A 17956-nucleotide genomic window follows, 5' to 3' on the forward strand; every position below is an offset into this window, starting at 1 on the left:
GAAGAGAGAAACTTGTGATCACCAGCTCAGGTTAGAAGCTAATAAACTCGCCCAAATCAAACCGATTAAAGAAACCTAATAACATTCTTGGTTTATTTGCTTATTCCCAAGGAAGTTGCCCTACTTTGAGAAAAAGTCATCCTACTCAATAGAAATCTAGAAAAAGCAATTATGAACATTTTAAGACTTAATTGGATAAGGTTTTGTGACAATAAATAAAAATGAAATGGTTATCTGTATATAAAAGTGGTTCAAAACTCAAAGTCAGAAAGTGTATTTCTGTGGAAGTAGAATTATCTACTTTACTTTCTTCTCATAGTATATATATATATATATTGGGGGTCAAATTTATCTGTAAAACTTTCCTGACTAAAACAGCATCTTAGCTGCAAAGAGGTTCTAAGGCTGTGTAAAGGAAATGAGACTGGAGGGTACAAAGCAATATTTGTTGAATATATAAAATGTGCAAATGATGGATAGCTTATTTAAATCTTTGCAATAAGCCTGTAAGGTGGGGGTATTTTTTACTTTTCTGATGAGTAAACTGAGATTTGAAAAGCCCTGGTCACTTAACCAAGGTCACACTGCCAGTAACTAATGAATCCAAGATAACAGCCTAGATATCTGATAAAAAAAGTTTTTCTTTCATCACACATGGTCTCCTTGGAAATCAAGAATGATAATAATCTACAAACAGCATTTGAGTGGGGTTAACCACATGAGTTCTTAGATCAGGCAGCCTCTATTAGAATTTAGGAAAGTCACTTAACTTTTCTAAGCCTCAGTATTCTAATCTGTAAAATGAGTATGATGATAAAATAATCTAATTCATTGAATTGCTATGAGGCTTGAGATGACAGCATATAATAATGAGTACTCAATAAACACAAGGTAGGACAAACATAGGTTTACAGGTGTGAGTATGGGAAACACAGTTTATTCTTGTATTATTTTCCATATGAACAATGGTAAGCCTACTTTTGCCTTACCCTGTATTAATGATTATCTCTTATTTGACCAATGTTCATTTAACAAATAAGTGCCTAATAGGCGTAAGAAACTACTAGGGGACAAGGACATAGCAAAATTAAGCATCTGAAGGAGTTTGCAGTATGGTCTGTCACATGTGTTTGCTTCCTTGTTTCCTTCCCAAACTAAGCTAATTACAGAAGGTGGAGTAATTAGCAGGCTCACACACTGCAGTGTAGAGCACTCTGTTACACAGGTAGATTGCCTTATTAATTTGTTTGGCTTTATGGGACTAATAACAAAATAGAAAAGTTAATTTTCTTGTGCTTTTTCTTTGAATGGAGAAACATTTCAAGTATCAGGAACCTCTTTTTGGTAATGAGACAAATTCAAGAGAGAACACCTTTCTAGAACATGAGATGCCCTGTGTCCCAACTCCCTCCCACTTACCCCATCTCTTCACCAGCCTCTAACCATAATTAGAACTGGTGATCCTATGACTACAATTATCTCCAGGCCTTTCTCTAAACTGACCTTTATTTTTTCCCATGATTATTCACTCTCATATGTGATATTAGATTCTGAGATGAAAAAAGAGGATGTTACCTTTTCATTCTCATTGTCAAGGGATGAAGTGGCCTCATCCAACAATAAAATTTTTGGCTTTCGGAGAAGAGCCCTTGCAATAGCTAGTCTTTGTTTCTGGCCGCCAGAAAGCTGTGTTCCTTTCAGTCCAACTTGTGTGTTGTATTTCTATTATAGGAACATGCAATTAAGAGAGTAAGGCTTGGTTATTTCAATTAGCATGGCAACTGTGGGTGAGAACCATATAAATATTTCAAATTTTGCTACTCTGGAAAATTTGTGTCCCAACAAGTACTGAAATATATTCTTGTGCTTTGTTGCAAATGCTAAACCAGCAATAAACACTACCATTTCATTTACATATCAAATCTAGTCACAGGCAACAGACCTTTGCCATTATGCTCCTACAAAGGAATTGTTTGAATTAAAGCATAAGAGAAAAAACAATTGGCAAAAAATAGTTCCAAGTACATACAAATCTTTTTCCATTAAGTTACATTACGTTCTATTATCAGGTCAACATGATTTAAAGCGGGGGTCCTCAAACTTTTTAAACAGGGGGCCAGTTCACTGTCCCTCAGACTGTTGGAGGGCCGGACTATAGTTTAAAAAAACACCTATGAACAAATTCCTATGCACACTGCACATATCGTATTTTGAAGTAAAAAAACAAAACGGGAACAAATACAATATTTGTATTTGCATGTGGCCCGCGGGCCGTAGTTTGAGGACCCCTGATTTAAAGTATCTAAACACAAGGAAATTATTGGGTCCCTTCATTTTAGCTCTTGTTAAATCTCTACAGGCATATATATCTCTTCAGATGCCAGGATGCTGTACTCAGTGTCAGGGTGCTGCCTGGCAATAAGTTAGGTTGGCACCTTGATAATGACATTTAGCACTTCACAGTGTTTCCACAGATCTCCCACTTACTAATGAATTACCCTTCTCCAGTGTTTCCCTCTATAGATGGGCAAAGGGAATTTCTCATATCCTGCAGCCTTTGGAGTCTGCTAAATCACGAGTGGTCAGTTCAGTTGGTGAAAGCAGCCTCCTGCTTGCTTTCTAGATTGTCCTTTTGGCTCTTCTTCCCTCCAGGGTTTCACAGTGCTTTCTAGTAGTGGTTGCCATTTATCTAACAAATGCACACCTATGGTACTCAATGGGAGGATGGATCTGTTCTACTGGAAGGCAAGTTCAAGTGTACAGCCTTCTAAAGGTGGATCCTGTAGCCGCACCACAGAGAAGATGGAACATGTGATTATATGCTGTTCATTTTGTCTTGGTACCATGGCAATGCTTGAATCAATTGCCTTTCCATTCACATCTGACTGGGGCAGAGCTGGTATTGAGAGAGCCTATGTCACAGCCTTATGACAAATGTGTCTACTTCATTCAAAACTCATTTTTTTAATTTAAAATGCACAGTTACTTTCTTTATATCAAACAATGGATGTCTGAATTACTAAAGCTCAGTGAAAGTGTTTTTTCTGAAGTGAAATGCTGTACAAAGAAAACAGACTTCAACTATCTCCTCTGAGATTTTATCTGGAAATGCTAGCAGGCTGGACCCCTTCCTCCTAAAATGTATTTTGTAAAATTTGGAATTATAGGGTAGGGTAATCTGAAAAAACTGTGTCATTAATTTCCACACACTGCAAAATCCCCATCTAAATTAGAGATCTAACCTCAAACCAAAAACAGAGACTGGGGAATGATAATGGGTTTGTGGCTCTTTTAGCTAGTCTCACTTAAATTGTACATGGATTTTTCCATGTAGCTAAAGAAGGTACAAGACTAGCTTAGAAATCACTTTGCATTTTTGGCCTTCTCTGGATTATTGGAAAATGTAAGTCTCAAGAATGAATTGGATGAAAATCAAATTCAGATGTTTTTGCCTATCATAGGCAGAACAGATTATAAATGTAGATAGAAAGGTAGATATACAAAAACATTTTCAGATACTTAAACTGACGGTTTTGTTCTTTAATGAAGAATCATAGAGCTCCATTCTTTCCTGTTTAAACCGAAAACATAAATCAATTTTCTGGCAAACATTGAGATGGTGAATGCCCTGAAATCACCTGTTTTATGAGATGAAGGGGCAATGGCTTCTAAATACGGACCTGGGGCTTAAAGCTACTTGGGTCCTGCTGGGAACATAAAAAAGATCTAATTCTAAATCAGTTGCATTCTGGAAAATCCCCGGGGGCCCTGGGGTGGAATTGCAGGGTGGTTCCAGTGGTCAAAGTCCTATTCAAGAAGCCATGATGTGGCTTCACTGAGCTGTCACTGTATGTTATTGTGGGGACTATGGGGCATCTACACCTGGTCTATTTCTCAAAGGAGCCTTAAGACCAAGGTGGTGTTGCAACTCATCTCCCATATTCCAGGTTGATAGTTCCAAATGCCTAAAGGTCATCTGCATGGCATACACCACAGATGTATTACCCTTAGCACACTTCAAATCAACTCCCTGGTATTCACCCTCCTGGATCCCCAAAGGTTATATAAGGTGTCCAGGAAGGTGTCTACAAAGGTGACATTTGAAAGAGCTTGAAAGTTAAGCAGCTGGTTCTGCCAAGAGCCAGAGGAAGGGAGGTCCCCGCTGAAGAATAAACAAGTGCAAATGTCCTGAGGTAGGAAAGAACTTGACGTGTCCATGAGACAAAAAAGAGGCCAGTGTGGTTAGAGCAGAGCCAGCACATGGTGAGGAAGGAGCTGGAGCGGCCGGGTCACAGAAAGCCTCGCCAGTCACATGAGGAATTTGGACTCTATTGTAAGTGCTACAGGATACCATTCTGAAGCTTTCAATCAGGATTGTTTTCAACATAAAAACTAATGTTTTAAAAGGATCCCTCTAGTTCCTGTGAAGAAGAATAATAATACATATTAATTCAGTGAATATTAAAATAGCTTGGTCTTGGAAAAACAGCCACATAAAAATTTCAAACTTTGCTTTTACATATAACTTTACATTAGATGCTGGTAATAAATACATTGTATAACACTAGGAGCATGTAAAACAACCATTTAACCTCACTGAACTACTAAGGCTAATTTGGCAGCTTTGAAGTTCAAGATTTCAGATATTTTCTTACCTCAGGGAGACCCTCAATAAAAGAATGGATATTTGCTGCACTTGCTACTTCTTTTATCTCATCTAATGGCACAACACGGCTGTTATCACCATAGGCGATGTTCTCAGCAATGCTACAGTTGAAGAGCACAGGCTCTTGAGAAACGATTGCTATTTGGGAACGAAGCCATTGTATGTTCAATTCCTTTGCATCCACACCATCAAATAGCTGCCAAAACCAGAATGGAGAATGGTATGTGAAGATCCAACACTGTATCATGTTACAGTTCACTGTATTCAAACACACAAATCATAACAAGAAGGTTAGGCATTCAAGCTATTTAGTAGTATAATGTTACCCAAGGAAAGCTCATAAATTATATGTCTCATACAAGTGGACAGCGAGTAAATGACTAAAATGCCAACTCCTAAACTTACTTGACATTTCTAGGAATGGCCATATATTCTAGAGACCTACCCAGAGACTAGAGCAGAGCCTGCTGCTCTGTACTAAAGTCATGTGGAAAATGACCAACCTCCACCGTAACAGGACCCCACTTTATTAAAGTGCAGAGAGTATGACTGATATAGTAGCCCACAGGTAGAAATATGTCATTTTGCACACAGCCATGTTTGTTTATATGTCCATATAACATCAATCAACCTACTCGGTGAGGGGGCTCTTTAGGCACCAGGGAAATAGTGGTAAGTAAGACAAAGCTCTTGCCCTCCTGCACCTTAGATTCTGGTGCAGAGAGGCAGGCAATAAACACACTAACAAAGAACTCAAACCAGAAAAAGAAAGTGTCATTAAGAAGGGATAATGGGAGAGAGAATGACTGAGGATGTGGGGATGTGGGATACGTGTGGGTGGATGCATTATTTTCTATGGGGTTATGTAAAAGCCCTACCTAAAAGTAGCATTTAGAATGAGACATGAATGATGAGAAGGAGCCAGCAAAGAAGAGTAAAAACATTCTAACATGGAAGATCAAAGACCCATAAGTAAGTTTAAAGAACATAGACACACAGTGTACAATGAGCTGGGGCGGGGTGGGGGGGAGGGGGTAATAGGGAAGGAGTTTGGAGAGACAGGCAGGTGCCAGATCATGAAGGACCTTGATTGATGCTATGGACTATCATCTAACTGTGATGGGAAACCATTGGGGGTTTTAAAGGAGGGGGTGTCATATGCTATGTGCAGACAGATGAGTGGTACCTAATACTAGTACTCATTGTGGACTTATTGGTAAAAAGGGAGCCATTTTACACCATTCCATTTTGCAAACAGTCATTGAGAATCTGTGGTGGGGAAAAGACTGTAAATTGCAAGAGAATAAGGACTAATAAGGACTGATAGAAGTCTGACTTTTAGAGGCTTATGCTTTGTTGTGAGAAGAAAGAGGCAGAACAGGAGGTTGTGTATGTATCTGTGTGTAATGTGGTGGTGGTTGCAGGGAGAGGATTAGTGAAAACCTGAATATACTGTGAGGAAGAAAAGTCCCAGGTGAGAAAAACAGTCTTTGGAGTTCAAAGGAGGGAGAGGTTGAATTTTTATATATTTTTTGAGATCAGATTGAAGGACTTAATAGAACTGATTCAGATTAGCCCTAATCTTGCACAAAGTTTTGGGAATTGGGGGTGGAAGGGTTGAAGATGGTCAGTGGGAACAGCAAAAAGCCTGAGCCAGGGAGGCAGAGGAAACTGTTACCTCTGTCTTAAACCAGAACCGAATAGAGAGGCCGGGCATGGATATTAGGTCCTCCAACACCTGTATTTTAAAAGAATTCCATGGCTTATAAGATGAAAATTTCTAACGCCATAAAGGCTGAAGAATCTTTGGGTCTGTACACTTAGCATCAAAGTCCTATCCATCATTCCTATTATTGGTTTGCTTGTCCTTTTAGTTAAGGGATAGTTTTTTTTTTCTTTCTTTTAACTACTGTACTGTTTGCCTACCCAAACCAGTGAAGATACTTAAGCCCAAGAGAACGTTTAAGAATAGCACCATTAATCCCCAGGTAAGTTGTATTTAAATTAAGTCTTACTATTTGTCCTCTCATGGGATCATAAAATCTCTGCAGAAGTTGGACAGAAGTGCTTTTCCCACAGCCACTGCTCCCAACAAATGCTACTGTCTTCCCTTTCTCAATACTGAGGGATAAGCCACGGAGGATGAGGACATCTGGGCGACATGGGTAGAAGAAAGAGACTTCCCGGAACTCTATATTCCCTTCACATATGTCCTGTGAAGAAAGGTGGCAGCGTTTAGAAAAGTTGTAACACATTATAGCACATTGACTTAGCACCTTCTGAAAACTGAACATGTTTCCACACTAATTTTAAACATCATATTCCTCTCTGTGGAGCTGCTGACTGCACACTGGTTTCTGTTACTTTTGTTTAGATTTTTATATCTGCGCTTCTTGTTGTCTTCACTACTGGACTTCACAAAGTTGCTTAAAAGCCCAGGTTTCCTTCATCTTCACTACCCAGACACAGTCCAGTCTAGAGATTAGCTGAATATGGACAATGAACAATAAGTGGACATTTAAAATCACAGTTGTGCTTACTGGTTTTTTCCCTTCTTGACTATAGCTTTCTATAGTTGGTTTCTTTTCCAATAAAGCAAACAAATGTGCAGCCCCGGATTTGGCTCTCGAATATTCAGGTGCCAAAGCAAGTGTTTCTCCAATGGCCATAGCTCCGTATGCAATTGCAGTAAAAACTCTATCAAAAGACAAAGCATTTGAATCTAGTTAGGTTCATTTCAAACAATGGAGCTCTAAAAGTAAAGGAAAAAGCAGGCACAGGAATATCACCTTTTGACCCAGACAACACCACTAATGCTGAAGGCCCAATCATGATCTTTCTTGTAATTTTCTACCACATAGTTATTGTCCCTTGCTTTGTACACCACAATAACCTTTGAAGTTCAGGTAATCTTAAAAGTTTCTCTTCCAGATAAGAGACACAGATCAAAGGTCCTACCTAGTGAATGTTTTCATATAAGTGATGCCATCTGATCACCTAGGAGATAAGGAGGGCAGAAACTCATATAACTTTTTAACAAATGAAGAGACTCTAGCCTAAAGAAATCGAGCCATTTGCCTAGGGTCACATAACTGTGAAACTGTAGGACTGGAACTTGAACTTCCTTGTTCATTGTTTTCCCTTACATGGTGCTGTTTGGAATGGAAAGCTGGCCTGAACTCTAAATGTCTGCTTGTTGGAGTTTGTTATCACTTGTTTCCCGTATTAGCATCTTCAGAAGGCCCTAAATATCAAATCTCCCTTGATTTGTCTCCTTCACATCCCCTCAGTCATTGATCCCTCTATTTAGACTTCTTATCTTGTCCTCCTCTCCTCTGGATTATCTCTGGGGAGGGCAGGAGTTGGGTGGCTGCCATTGCAGTGAACACTAAAGGAGGGCTTTCCTGTTCTCCTGGTTTTAGCTAACTGAGGCTGCTTTCCTGATTGCAATGATAACTCAGTTCTTCCAGGGCTTCCCAGCCTAGCAGAGCAAAGATGGTGGTGAAGGCCTCGCTTGCATCTTTACCCCTTAGTATTTCAAGCTGTCAACCAACTATCAATATTTATTGAAAACCTGCCTGTTTGGGTCAGTAAAGATTTTGACTATTCAAAGTCTTATATGATTTCCTGTCAGGAACTGCACGTGGATTTTTGGAGGACGAGGCCACAATACGAAAGCGGCCTGGCTGTCTCTCAGGCAGTTTTCAAAGCTGTGGCTTTTATTCTTACTATACTGAAGGCTGTCTTGGCCTTGATTCTTTCTTAGCCATGTGCTCTACTTAGCTTCCTGCTAATACGTATAGCAAAGGAGAAACAGAGAGGAAAGCTCAGTAGTGGGGGTATGAAGAGTTACAGAAACCTCTGCTAGGCAATAATGGTTTCTAAACTATATTGCAAAGGGCAAGTCAGCTAGAAACTAAAAATCAGAGAGGAGAAAATTATTTTGTATTTTTCAAAGTGTGCACAATTATAAGGAAGTGAGTCAAAAGTGTTATCTGGGCTAACAGAGGCAGAGGGGAGAGTTTTACTAAACATATATGTGTATGAGAACCTAAACAAGAGATTGGCTAAATGCCTGTGCATTTGTTGCAAGGCAGCAGAGTGAAAATGGAATCACCTTTTAAAAAATGCTCATCTGAGAGAAACTTCTATAACAAAAGAGATAAAGAAAGCTTCTACCATAGAAAATGTATGTTGCCCCACCTTTTTTTTTTTTTTTTTGGAGGAAAAAGTTAAGGCTGATATTAGCCTTGCTGATAAACATATTATGAACACATCAAGGGATTCTGCAGTTAAAACTCCCTTTATGCATCTCCCTTTAAGGCACACTATTATTTCTGAAAGAGAGACAACTTATCCATCCTTATAGCTATAAATCATGAAAATACACTCTCATTTTATAGGGTGAATAAAACATCTTTATATTTAACAATAAACTAGAATATGACTTCCCCAATTTTTATATAATTCTAGGAGGTTTCTGGTAGTGGCCAAAAGAAAACCCTAAGGTTTTAAGCAACTATGGAGAGCAGGCTGGGATTCAGTCCCCATACCCCTATTTCTTTCTTTCTTTCATTTTTTTTTTTTTGGTGCTCTATCCTGTAACTTATTTTCTTTTAATATATAATTGATTTTTTTACAGAGAGGAAGGGAGAAGGATAGAGAGTTAGAAACACCGATGAGAGAGAAACATCGATCAGTTGCCTCTTGCACACCCCCTACTGGGGATGTCCTCCTGCATGCCCCGCAATGGGGATCGGGCCCACAACCAAGGCATGTGCACTTGACTGGAATTGAACCAGGGACCCTTCAGTCCACAGGCTGACACTCTATCTACTGAGCCAAACTGGCTAGGGTTCCATACCCCTATTTCTTAAAGAAAGTGTGATCCTCAGATTCTGTGCCTCAGAATAATCTGGAATATTTGGTAAAATGTAGATTCCTGGCCCTATACCAGATCTACAAATATCTGGGTTAGATTTGTGGGGGGAGCTTCAGATGACTGCATTTTAATCAGCTCCATGATTGGTGAGTTAGGACACTGTTGATTTAGAGAATGACACAAAGTTCTTTTTACTTAAGGAGGATTCTAGCAGGAGGGAGTTTCTTTGTAATCTCTTCCATTCAGTTAGTTGATTAGATAGAAAGCTGTCTATCACCCTAGATTCTGGAAGGCACAGTCTAATAGGCCAGGTGTAATTTAGTGTATCTAACGAGACACTTGTGACATATTCATGGTAGTTGGGGGCTACATTAGGTTTCTAAGAAGATTGGAGACTTTGATGTTGAAGACAAATCTCATCTGTTCACATTTTTTTGCACAGCCATGTACCCATATTTCCCAGAGACTCTCTCCTTTGCCCATACTATAAAAGTATGGGTATCCTTATTTTGTCTGTAGACTGGTTGTCTGAAACTCAAAATGTGATGTTAGTTGCCTTAGCTCAGATAGCCCCCTGTTTCTTTCCTCAGGACACTGGGAAATACCAATGTGATAGTGTTCATTAATCATTACTCTTATGTTAACATTCTATATATGTTCTGAGAGCTAAAATGCTTGTCTCCAGAAATAAACCTTTTTATGAATTTAATGAAAGGAATTCATGAAATGTGGTACACCAGAAGAAGAAATTTTTGTATTGGGGCCTTTTGATTCCCTTCTATTTTAGGGTCATAAAATAACATTAAACAAGTTACTTGTTGCCGAAACCGGTTTGGCTCAATGGATAGAGCGTCGGCCTGCGGACTGAAAGGTCCCAGGTTCGATTCCGGTCAAGGGCATGTACCTGGGTTGCGCGCACTTCCCCAGTGGGGGATGAGCAGGAGGCAGCTGATCGATGTTTCTCTCTCATCGATGTTTCTAACTCTCTATCTCTATCTCCTTTCCTCTCTGTAAAAAATCAATAAAATATATTTTAAAAAAAACCACAAGTTACTTGTTCCATTCATGTTAAGAATCAGTCCAGTCCTAGATATTCAAATGTTCAGAAAACTAAGCAAGAAGTTTTTAAAAATATAATTTTACAGAAAGATTCTATGCAAAACTGTCTACAGAATTAGTACCAATAGTAATCATAATGATGATAATAATAAAAAATGTCTACCAAGCAAAGCCTCTGCCATGTTGAATCATGAACTAAAGTCTGTTCTCTGCCACTTGCTGATTAAGTGACTTTGGGCACGTTAGGTAATTTCCTTCTTGAGTCTTAATTTTCTCCATCTGTAAAATGGGCATTATAACATTTCATAAGGTAATTGAGAAGACTAGTCAGATAATGCATGAAAAATCCTTAATATGTGAGTAAGGTTTGTTGTTATCGTGATTATCATATGAACAGAATGGTTGGCATCTTCATAGGCCCTTTTCAAGAAACATCCTGCCTGATTTCACTTGCAGGCATGATAGTGATCAGCATGACGTTGAGGTGGTATGATTATTTTTTCTGTTAATCCTCACCCGAGGATATTTTTTCCATTGATTTATTTTTATTTTTATTTTTTTAGAGAGAGAGAGCCCTGAGGAGGAGGAGAGGAAGAGGAGGAGGGAGGGGAAGAGAGGGAGGGAGGGGGAGAGAGAGAGAGGAGAGAGAGGGAAACAGAGACAAAGATGTATCAATAGAGATACATCAATTGGCACCTGGGGCACTCAGCCAATGCTCTAACCACTGGACTATATCAGCCAGGGCAAGGTTGTATCATCCTTTAACTAAGAACATTCTTTACTTAGTTTTAATCTGAACAAATCTCAGTATGTAGAAGTAGACTCCCAATTACAAACATTCTATTTTTATATAAATAGTTGTCTTTGACTTAGACCCAGTCCTGCTACCAAAGTACCTGGTGTTAGACGTGTGGATATAGAAGGGAAGAAAAACAGAAAAATCTGAAAAACAGGAGTAATGTGAAAACATTGACTCTAGAAGCACATTTCCAGGAATGACTAGACTGCTTAATTATGCAGTCTAAATTTCCTCTTTTATTTTTGATTTAGTCATTCATTCAGTAAATATTTATTATGTGCCTATTATGTGCCAAGCTTTTGTTTTTGGTTCTAGGGCAACATTTGGTCATTAGTGACCAAAACAGGTTAAGCTCTGCTCTCCCTGAGCTTACAGTCTATGCCAGCTGTGGGCAAACTACGGCCCACGGGCCGGATCCGGCCCGTTTGAAATGAATAAAACTAAAAAAAAAAAAAAGACTGTTCCCTTTTATGTAATGATGTTTACTTTGAATTTATATTAGTTAACACAAACACTCCATCCATGCTTTTGTTCAGGCCCTCTGGTCCAGTTTAAGAACCCATTGTGGCTCTCAAGTTAAAAAGTTTGCCCACCCAAAAAAAAAAACCGTACCCTTTTATGTAATGATGTTTACTTTGAATTTATATTAGTTCACACAAACACTCTATCCATGCTTTTGTTCCAGCCCTCCAGTCCAGTTTAAGAACCCATTGTGGCCCTCGAGTCAAAAAGTTTGCCCACCCCTGGTCTATGCAGTCAATAAATAAGGAACAAAAAAGGTAATTTTATATAGTGGTAAGTGTTATACATCAAACATGGTTATAGAATAGAGAGTGATGATGAGGAGAGGCAAGGGGACTACTTAGGGCCATCAGCATAAGTCTCTCTGAAGAATACACTTAGGAGCAGAGGCCTGGATGGTGAGAAAGAGGCAACTTGGCAGAGACCTGGGAAATGATTGTACGAGACAGAAGGAAGACTGATTTACAGTCATCTATATATACACTAAGGGCCCAGTGCATGAATTTGTGCACCTTGAAAGGAACTGTGGGCTGCGAAGCTGCAGTGGGCACAGGGGTGGGTCTCGGCCCATCCTCCGCACCACCGCCCGGCCCCTCCTGCCGTGGCCCCTGGTCCCCTGTCTGCCGGCAGCCCTGCTTCCACCACCACTGTCCTCACCTGCTGATGGCACCAGCCCCGCTTGTACCCACTGACGGCGCGGAGCGACTGGGGCCAGTGCCAGCAGCAGGTGCGAGCAGGGCCAGCACCATCAGTGGGTGCAAGCAGTGGCTGCCACCCCAATTGCTCCTCAGGAGCAGGGGGAGGTGGAGAAGCCCTCAGGGGTGATTGGGGCCAGCAGCCGCCGCTCGCACCGCTGATGGCACTGAGAGATCAGGACCAGCACTGGGAGCCAGCAGCAGGTGTGAGTGTTGGTTCTGGTGCCAGCTGTGGGTGCAAGTGGGGCTGGTGCTGGCAGTGAGTGTGAAAGCCGGGTGGGACCGCGCCATGTGGGAGCAAAGAATTTTTAGTAATCATAAGAGGCTTGCCCTGATGACAGCAACCGGTGCCCTGCCTTGGTCTGGCACCCCCACTCACCTGCTCTACCATCCCGCCACGGCCAACACCCACCATGTTCCACAAGCACCCCCTGGTGGTCAGTGCACATCATAGCGACTGGTTGTTTGGTTGTTCCACCGTTTAGTCTATTTGCATATTACGGTTTTATATATATATAGATAAAAGGCTAATATACAAAGTGTCCCCTTGGGAGTTTGACAGGGAGAACGGGAGTTTGATTGCTTGCTATGGTGTGCGTTGACCATCAGGGGGTGGCGTGTAACATCTCGGGTGACCAGTGGTGGTGGCAGGGCGCTGAGGGAGTGAGGGAAGGAGGAGGCAGGGAGGCGGGGAACCTGATTGGCCCTGATCACCAGCCAGGCCTAGGGACCCTACCCATGCACGGATTTCATGCACCGGGCCTCTAGTATTTGATAAAACCATCTCCACTTTGAGAGTTCCATGAAGCCTCACAGATTCCAGAGGAATGGATGACCAGAAGGCATAGTTTACCCCTCCCTGCATTCCCAAATTCTAATAAATTGAAACAGGAGCAATTTAGTTAGGAACTGAATTCAGATTATATCACTTTCAGTATTTTACCAGCTAGTCTACATTTACATATATAAAAAACCCCAGAAAAACATTAAAAAGTTTCCTCAGCATGCTTTTCCCATATATATGATTCAAATAATAATGCTATAAACTAGACACATTTCTGGTCAATTTAAGTACATGACTCATTTACAGGCTTTATATTTTTGTACAACTTACATGAACATGCCCTCTGGGGTCATTCGTCCAGCTTGAATTAAATAGACTCCAAATCGAAACCCCACTGCATAGGCAAAATATACAAAAGCATGGCTGAATGCATAACAGATTCCAATGATCTGTGCTTTCTTCAGGGTATTTCTGAAATGGACAAAGTTTACTAAGCAACGGGTCATAAGGTATACCAGGAACATTTTAATAAACGTAGAGTAATGAGTATAGAAGATTAGACATGTTATTTAGGGGACGTACATTTTTCTAAGAATTAGTTATTTTTTAACTACTAAAAATTATTATAGAGAAAACAGAAAATGTAATGATTTTCTCTATAGTTATACATTTAAAATTAAAAAAAAAAACTGATTTGAGAGACAAACATTTATTTATTATTCCACTTATTTATGCAGTCATTGGTTGCTTCGTGCATGTGCCCTTTCCGGGAATCAGACCCACAACCTTGGTGTATTGGGATGATGCTCTAGCCAACTGAGCTACCCAGCCAGGGCATATAGCTATACACTTAATTCAGTATAACAAATTGCCTCTATTTACTTTCAAATGAATAGATAAGTCTGTCAGAGGACAGTTAATGAAAGAGTTAATGAAAGAGATTTGGTTTAGAAGTATTTAAAATATGTTCTATCCCAATCTTTCACGAGGAGATTAAATAGTGAAATTAAAGGTCAGTACCAACCACAAGCATGTGCATAACAGAGTACAAAACTACCTCTCTGATAAAGTAATACAAAAAGTATCACTGAGTAAATGTGAAGAGGATGACTAGTTTAAAATTAAAAGGGGTGATCACATTTATTATGTATATATTAGTTTTAAAAATATGAACCATTTTAGAGATTCAATTTAAAAGGCTGAGCACTTCTTTTTTAAATATATTTCTCCAGTCATACTTTAGGAAAATAAGAAAAGGTGCTTTTACACACTTAGTAAAAGCACATGGCAATGTGAGAGGACCTAAAACATATTCTAACAGTGCTTGCTTTTGATTCCTCTTTTAGTCTCCTCTTGGTGAAGCCAATGAGAAATTATGATATGGCATTATTAGGAAAGATTCCAGAGAAAATGGATTGGCAGGCAAATCACTGGTGTCATCAGGAGTACAGGCTTTACAGGACCAAACAATAGTTAATGGAGTCAGTGTGGATCTACAATCACCTGTGCTGAGTCTGAAGCGTCTCCTCATACTTTTGCTCAAAAGCTTTTTCTCTTGTCAGTGATACTATTGTACGTATATTCTCCACAGCTTCAGTTGCTATCTTATAAAATAGGACAGTAAAAGAGAGAAATAAAATTAATAATGGTAAAATTCTCCTGGTTGTGAATTTCAGTCATTTATACAGGGGATATATTGAGTACATCAACTCAGTAAGTTTTCCTAATGAGTTTTTTTAGCTTCCTTTTTTCTTTCCCCAAAATAAGATAAGAAAATAACATTTCAGGATAACAGCCTCAAGGAAAATTTTTAAAGATTTAGTCCACTGTCCTAAATTTAGTTCCTGTCAAATCTTCACTGAATTTCTATTAAACTGGTTCCATAGGCAGAAGGATAGTATCAAACATCAGTGAGCATTATGTTCATATGTAATTATGCAAAGGAACTGCCCTATGAATTACGAGATAATTCAAGGAGAATACAGTAGAGAGAATCAAATAAATATTTTATTCTAGCACAGAAAGGCAAATAGCAACCAAAAGGCTCAGGAACATTGCAGTAAAGGAACATGGGTATGGCTACAGAATTCTTTATAAGCTATAGTCATTTCTCATTTTGATATCTGTGAACTTAAAAAAAATATTTAATTAAAATATAATGAATGCTTTCCCATATTTATACAGTTTTTAAAAAGGAGTAATTATGTGGGATCCAAAGTGGAGGAGACGTTTTGCTTAGACTCACTTCTGGAACATGAGAACACATGTTGACTGGAAAGGAACCTCCCTACTTTTACATTCTGTTTCCAGATTGGCAGAGGGGGCTATGGGACTGAGCAAGATTTAGGTGGACACCAAATGGTCTTTGAAGGAGAATTTGGGTTACAGGAAAGGACTAGGTTTCTGGACTGTAGTCAAGAAACCTGGATTCTACTCTCAATTTTGATGTTTTGTTCGAAATTGTCATTAATTTCAAAATGAACTCAAAGAAACCTCAATTTGTAACGTTCTGTGGTATGCAAGATAAATGGAGAAGAATGCTGAAACCTTGAGAAAAATAATAGAAATGATTTTTTAAAATCTGTGATCATTTTTCACAATGGAGAAAGGACTATTATCAATTTAGAACCTTAGAAAATAGTCTTTTAAAAAAAACTAATATGGCCATTTTAAGTCTGAAAATAAAACATTTGGTGATTTGTCAAAATCTACACATGCAACCAAAGAAGGAGCAACGTGTTTTATTGCCCATATTTGAAGTTTTAATGTTTGGTAAATTGACTGATTTAAAGGTACTGGGAAAGCTACTGCCTTTTTTTTCAAATTTTGTTTTATTGCTTAAAGTATTACAAAGAGTATTACATATGCTACTGCCTTTTTTTATTGAAGTTATTGATTGTATATTCTGTGGTTATTCTAATAATATAAAAAGGAAAAGTCAAAAAGCACAGATACAACTAAAGTTCATGACATAAAAATTAAGATGAGTAAAATATAATTAATTAGGGTCCCATTGATTTGGAAGTTGTGATCATTTGCATACAGGCAGAGTTAAGCAAACAACTTTTCACTATGTCTGAGGCAAATATATAGTAAGTATTTCAGTCTGTACTGCCCAAGCATACATTCCAAAGGTCCTTATCGAATACAAGAAAGGTGGAAAAGCCCCAGGGTCATACAAACCAGATTTTGATGAGTCATGTGCTTGGCATCCCTCTTCATGAATATTCATGCTATTTATAATGTGCCAACTGCAACACAGTCAGTTTTACAGACCATAAGTAACATGTATTTTTTTATAAATACATTTTTATTGATTTCAGAGAGGACGGGAGAGGGAGATAGAAACATCAATGATGAGAATTAGTGATCGGCTGCCTCCTGCATGCCCCCTACTGGGGATCGAGCCCACAACCTGGGCATGTGCCCTGACCAGGAATTGAACTGTGACCTCCTCGTTCATAGGTCAATGCTCAACCACTGAGCCACACTGGTTGGGCAACCGTAAGTGATATTAAAATCATTTTCATATTTAGAGGATGTTTACCAGTGTTATAAAGATCTCTGCAACCATATCTTGAGAACAGCTTAAAGACTTGGGGATGGATTGCCAAGATAAGACTCCTTGTTTATCTGATGAATCATCCAAAAGGCAGTCATAAGAAACAGGCTTTGGACCTGTACCAAAATGAAAGTCAAGGAGAGTAGGATAGAAGGCCACACACACACATACACACACACACACACACACACACACACACACAAAAGAAAGAAAAAAGAAGAAAGAGAAAAAGAACTGGGAAAGTAATGTACTGCCTTGCCTGCCCCTGGAGAGAATGGGTGGGTAGAGATGGATGGACACTTGACAGGTTGACAGGGAGTCCTACTTTGGGTGCCTGATTAAATCAAATGACACCCCTTTCAGTTGTTAGATGTAATGATACAGTGCTAATGTTTCCCTCAATCCCCAATATAATTATTATTTTTATGGATATAATTGATCCTGAAAGCTTAAATATATCAAAGCATTTTTCAAGAAATTAAATTGCTTATTTTGATCAGCATAAAAATAGTTCTTGTCTAAAACCTTGTCTTAGTCACTATCAATTAAAAAAAATGCACCACTTTGTATGCAATAAATCTTATATTTCTTCTTTCTTTTGAAAAATAAAATACCCAGAATTGTTCAAGAAAATGTAATTATTCAGTAATCAGAGAATAAGGAATCACATGTTAGCAATCCCCCATGAGATTGTAACAGTAACAATGGCTGACATTACTGAATACTTACTGTCCACATCAAGCATGTCAAATTCAAAGGCTAACATGGGCCAAATAAACAAGGTTTAAATATATGTGGGCCGCAAAAACCCAAAAGCTTCAATTTTCATAGAAATGTAGGTTTATTTCGATAGAGATATGCTGACTACAAAGGGTAAAATAAATGAGTAATCATTAACATAAAATAATAGAACATTTTAATAAAAATTATAATTTTTTCTTGAACATGAACTTACCAGACACCGAATAGCTGCACAAATTAATAAGC

At 38.9% G+C, this 17956-nt stretch overlaps 1 protein-coding gene across 1 annotated transcript in view; it reads right to left on the bottom strand.

The window, feature by feature from the left end:
• Positions 1-17956, bottom strand: part of ABCB5 (ATP binding cassette subfamily B member 5) — a 97097-nt gene that overhangs the window by 206 nt on the left and 78935 nt on the right. Inside the window, exons 19-24 of the mRNA XM_006779092.1 lie at positions 14911-15011; positions 13738-13878; positions 7207-7363; positions 6682-6879; positions 4656-4862; positions 1568-1722 (exon numbers count right to left, since the gene is read on the bottom strand). Of these exons, the coding sequence (XP_006779155.1) occupies positions 1568-1722; positions 4656-4862; positions 6682-6879; positions 7207-7363; positions 13738-13878; positions 14911-15011 (959 nt within the window). The remainder of the gene's footprint in view (positions 1-1567; positions 1723-4655; positions 4863-6681; positions 6880-7206; positions 7364-13737; positions 13879-14910; positions 15012-17956) is intronic.

This window comes from Myotis davidii, unplaced genomic scaffold (genome assembly GCF_000327345.1).
Source record: "Myotis davidii unplaced genomic scaffold, ASM32734v1 scaffold168, whole genome shotgun sequence".
Taxonomy (NCBI): domain Eukaryota; kingdom Metazoa; phylum Chordata; class Mammalia; order Chiroptera; family Vespertilionidae; genus Myotis; species Myotis davidii.